This window comes from Acanthisitta chloris, unplaced genomic scaffold, assembly GCF_000695815.1.
Source record: "Acanthisitta chloris isolate BGI_N310 unplaced genomic scaffold, ASM69581v1 scaffold44110, whole genome shotgun sequence".
NCBI classification, from domain to species: domain Eukaryota; kingdom Metazoa; phylum Chordata; class Aves; order Passeriformes; family Acanthisittidae; genus Acanthisitta; species Acanthisitta chloris.
In genome coordinates this window covers 1-5183 of record NW_008651887.1, presented here as the reverse complement: position 1 = coordinate 5183, position 5183 = coordinate 1, and the positions used below count along the sequence as shown (strand labels likewise).

The following is a 5183-nucleotide window of genomic DNA, read 5'->3' as shown; positions in this document are numbered from 1 at the left end:
CCTTGCCTTCCAAGCACACCTCCGTCTCGCCACCTTTGTCATTGAAGTTCAAGGTGATGGTTGCAAAGTGCCCTAGAGAAACCAAAGCAAATCAGTCAGCAGTGTGCAGTACACTACATACAGCCCCAAGGAGCTGTTCTGCTCCTCCTCTAACATGGCACCACTTAAAAGGCTCTTCAGGATCCTTCCCAGAGGATCTACTTGTGACAGCTGCAGCCTTCCTCAGACACGGAGGAAGGAGAGAGCTCCCTCTTCATGGGGTTCGAAGCAGTTGCAGCCACAGCTAAGCAAGCTGCTAGTTTAGCATTCCTAATCCCATGCCACTGTCTAAGCAGTGGCTGATGATCCAGACAGTGTGGGATAGGAAGCTGGGATAAGACTGTTGCAGGTCCCAGAACACTCTCTGCTCCCTGATCATGAGCACACATGAACACAGTGTGGCAAATGGGGCTGGAATTCTTCAAACACAGGCAAGGCAGTAACACCACAGTCCATTTCTGGACTACTTACCAGCTGGCCAAGATTTAAATCTCCATTTCATAACAAGTTGCTTCTCAGGAACCTCAAAAAGAAAGAGAAAGACTGAGTAGTACTTTTTTGCAAATCCTGCAGTCTAATAGAAAACAACTATAATTGCTTTGATATGAAGCCTTAGAGACCCCATGAGCAACACACACAGAGGGAAAAAGACTTTAAGTGTCCTTGTCTTTTCAATCCGCTTCTAGAAAGGTAGGCCATGGTACAGCCCCAAACACTCAGACATGGTCCCTGACCAGAAGACTAAGTGGCAGTTGGGCTGAAGAGGGAAAACAGTCAGTTACAATCTTTTAACACTCCTCTAACCCCTAATAAACAAGTCAAATCACACAAAGACAGGGCAAATTATGACTGGAAGCCTGATTTTCTCCCCAGACTGAAGCTGCATACATTAATCCATACTGTTAGGAACACTTCAATAGCCACAGAAATTACACATAACTACTGGGCACCAGGCAGAACTCCACAATTAGCTAATGGAAGTGTTGTCACAGAACTGATACCTCAAAAATAAAAAGGTTGCCTCTGAGTAAGATACACCTGCACTAGTTAGTACTTACTAGGTCAACAAACTCTCCTGTGACGCTGCCATCCAGCAACTGAAACTTGCCTCCTTTATCAGCCTCCAAGGTGGCTTGTGCATGGGTGAAAGCCTGGACCATCTGAAAAGAATTCAGGAGAAGACCTGTATTACTTAACATTATCTGCTTGCAAACATGTTGTCTAATGCCTTCCCACCCAGCTACGAAAGTTGTGGAAGAGGAGGTAAGTCAACAGTGTAAGGTCTTCAAGGAAAGATAAAAACCCTGCCCTGGCAAAAGCAAAGGTTATAGCCACTACAGCAGCATTCTGCCTGCCTGCCAAGGGACAAGGATGCCCAGCTTGCCAATTCCATGCACTGTTCCCAGTCACACATTTGTTACTTTGATGATTTCTTGATGAAACCTAGTTCTAAAAGAGGTAGTATTTTTTGCCTGTTTTTCTTTTTCTTATTAGAAGAAGAGGAACAAAAGCCTAAGACCATGTTTACATAATGATAATAATGCTGTTTTCTCTTCTTAACCTATATAATAGTGTGCAGGAGAGGGGAAGCTGTTTCCAAACTATGCTCTGATACCACCTAAACTTCAAAGGAAGCACACAACTGTAAATCCTAACTGACCACTTGCAGTAAGGGATACACCTATAGATAGGTGCTGTCTGGAACTGGCTTCTGGCTGCATTAATCCCCTCTTGTCAGCTGTGCCAAAAGATGCACACACAAGCTTTAAGCAACTGCTCTGCAGATCAGCTTTCTTATCCCATTCTCATGGACTGTGAGTGTCCTACAGAATGCCTGAAAAATCTTCTTAGTAAGAACCACCTACACGCAAAGAATGATTTTCAGAACAAGCCAGGCATTACCTCCTGGGTAATGAACACCCGGTAGAGCTCCTCAGGAGATGTTAAGAAGGTGTCCCTCAGGCTGATCTTACACGTAGGGATCTTGACTCCTATGGATTTGGACTGCGATGTGGCACTACTGCTGCTAGCAGCCATCTAACAAAACAAGCAAAGCAAACACACGTGTACTTTTTTCACCACAAAAAATAAATCAACAAGTGGTTCACATATCGAAGAGAAAAAACAATGACCTTTGTAATGATGTAATTAGATACAACCATATTTGAGTGTAAAAAGTAGATCTATCACTGCTTGGAAGAAGCATCACATGCTGCAAATTGAAACAGTGAGGCCTACACCACACACTGCCAATTCCTGAGTACATATATCCCATACACACCCTAGGTTGCTCTTGTAGGACCCTGGAATCTAATACCATGTACCTTTCTTCACAGACCCCAGCACAGTTTGACTTACCTTGCGATCTTCTGCTTTCAGAGCCACCTGAGGTGTTTCCATATGTTCACCATTCACTGTGGGCAAAATCATGCCCTGGGTGAATTCTGGAGAGACAGGAATGTGCCCATGAAACCAATGAAGATCAAGTAAACTTTTTAACTGTTCTGTGAAACACACAATCCAAAAGCACACCCTGGTTTCTCCCTGGTCTTACCATCTGTGATGTGAAATAATTTTTTTTAAAAGTAAACAGACCTCTTTTTACAAGGAATTAATTCTTCCTGCCCTCATTGCTCTCCCCTGGAAACCCTGTCAGAATCTGCCTACATTAGGAACTTAGCTCCTCTCCATAGCCTGGACAGTCTTCCACATGCTGCTCTCACATAAATGTTAGGTAGCCTTACACTTATGCAGCTTTTTTTCCTCTCTCGTTCTCTAATACAAACTGCAATCACATCTCAAATACTTTTGCCTTGCTAGTCTAGACATACCAAATCAAGCTTTTCCATTTCTTTTCCAACTGGCTTTTCATTTGTCATATCATTGTAGTACAGAACAGTTACTTCTAACTCCACCTCAGATTTCTCTCTTTTGACATCAGATGCCAGGACTACATATAGATACCCAGGGGAGGTCTCTCCAGTGCCCTGTCCAGCAGCACCAGCTTTTGTAACTTCACCAGAACCTTCAGCCTCTTTCAGCATTATGTTTGCTTTTTCTCCAGCTTCATCACTTCTCCCTTTACCAATAATAAAACATTTTGCTCCTTCTCCTTCCACTTCATCTGCTCAAACTGGCAAAATTCCATTAGATATGAGAGAATTTTTGTCCTGTGTCTATAAACTTGTATCCTGCAATACCTGTTTCCCACCTATCCTTATCAATTCCAGCTCACAAAATGATAGTTTATCCTGCTAAACATTCTCCTCTTCCACTGGATGACTGCATTTCCCACCCAGAACATTACAATGCCTGAAAAAAACCCAAGGGTACAGCAATTTGATCCTGGAAAACCAGCAATCAGTGGTGGTTTGTACTCAGCATATCTAGCACATGTAGTATAATATGAGTAAATGGATATGAAAAGCAATGGTAGCATTCCCAGCCTGTATTTGAGAGGAAAGCCCAACTCAACCACAGCACACTGATCTGACTCCAGCTGCTTCCAAGGAAGCAAGCACTCTGATTGTGCCACAGGCTATTTATTACTGAGTTATCCCCAAAAATCAATCTTTCTGGGCTGTGCTACAGCATCTAGAGACAGAAGTGCTTCTTGCCAAATCCTAACAATTTCCCAAGTGACAGAAAAGTTGCTGTCACTGCTCTGACATCTCCCTGTTGAGACGGGGTGAGGAACTCCTCTGTTATCCCCATCCCTTCTTTAGCATTAGCCCATATGGGTTCCCATGACACTTCTCCCTCTCAGTTACATACCCGTTTTGAGAGTGCTGATATAAGTTTTCATTGCATCTCTAATTTTTTTTGCACCCTCTTGCTTCATCAGGGTCTTCAAGTTAGTATCAGGCTCATCTTTAGCAAGGCTGACAAGGATCTAACAACAAAGAGAAGTGTTGATTAACAAAGCCACACTTGCACAGTCCTCTTATTACTCAAGATCACAGTTAGCCTTCAGCTAAACTTGCACAGAAAACAACACAGTTGTATTCATCTCCATCTCTCTGAGCCTACAGCAATGTACACATGTACCTAAACACCTTCATGTGCTATAGAGCCCTAAGGGCTAAAAGACAGGAATTAATCTGATAAACATACAACACGCCGGGGAGTAACTCTTTATCTGGGAGTGTAGTGACAGAATGAAGGACAATGGTTTTAAGCTGAAGGAAGATAAATTTAGATTAGATATTAGAAGAAAATTCTTTCCTGTGAGGGTGGTGAGGCACTGGACCAGACTGCCCAGAGAAACTGTGGTTGCTCCATCCCTGGAGGTGTTTCAGGCCAGGCTGGATGGGGCTCTGAGCAACCTCTTCTAATAGAAGGTGTCTCTGTCCATGGCAGAGGAGCTGGAACTAAATGATCCTTAAGGCTCTTTCCAACCAAACACATTCTGTAATTCTATTGACTTAAGCAGTCTCTAACACCAAAAAATGTTCTACACAAACATTCTAGGAAAGGTTATATGGAAGGAAACATTACTGCTGTGGGGATTCCTGCTAGAACAGCCATACAGGCAGCAGTGTTAGTATCCAGCTGTGCTCACCTCAACTTCATCAATGTCATTTTCATCTGAGAGATTAGGAATCTCCACATAGCCTTTGTATTTCACTCCTGTCTTCGAGGTGCCTGCAATTACAATTAGACTGTTGGGACCAGTATCTCTTACTGTTTGTTGTAAAAGCAAACTGATATCGCACCACAGTATAATACTTGCTTTTATTATTATTTCTCAAATGAGACAATTATCCTTAACACCACACGCGAACGCGACATTGCAGCAGAAGTGAGCACATCTCTCACCTGTCCATGCCAGCTTGATCGCCCACTCGTAGAAGAAGATAAGTTTCCCTTTGCGGTTGTTAATGGAGGCCTCTCCATCCAGTTTGCTCACTTCTGTCACCTCACAAGCCCCTTCCTCACCCTCCACCCTGACCGGCAGGAGGAGAGCTTTCAGCCGCTCCGTGGACCAGTTGGAGGCATCCCGCTCCGTCCTGCGGGAAAACCGCGCAGTGTGGGAATCTGGGACAGGCCCCAGCGCCAGCACAGCCCGGGACTGTGCGCCCTTCCCCGGTGCTCGCCCGCTCGCTGCCCCGCTGCAGCGCGCACAGAGCCCCTCCCGGGGCACC

At 44.4% G+C, this 5183-nt stretch overlaps 1 protein-coding gene across 1 annotated transcript in view; it reads right to left on the bottom strand.

Annotated features, from left to right (window-relative positions):
• The window catches only part of AHSA1 (AHA1, activator of heat shock 90kDa protein ATPase homolog 1 (yeast)), a gene marked incomplete at its 5' end in the record, with an annotated part of 5399 nt that extends 323 nt beyond the window's left edge, over positions 1-5076 (bottom strand). Inside the window, 9 exon segments of the mRNA XM_009074884.1 lie at position 1; positions 4-72; positions 511-562; positions 1098-1199; positions 1942-2076; positions 2398-2483; positions 3814-3931; positions 4601-4683; positions 4858-5076. The exon segment at position 1 is cut by the window's left edge and continues 323 nt beyond it. Coding sequence (XP_009073132.1) covers position 1; positions 4-72; positions 511-562; positions 1098-1199; positions 1942-2076; positions 2398-2483; positions 3814-3931; positions 4601-4683; positions 4858-5076 — 865 coding nt within the window.
• Positions 5077-5183: the final 107 nt, after the last annotated feature.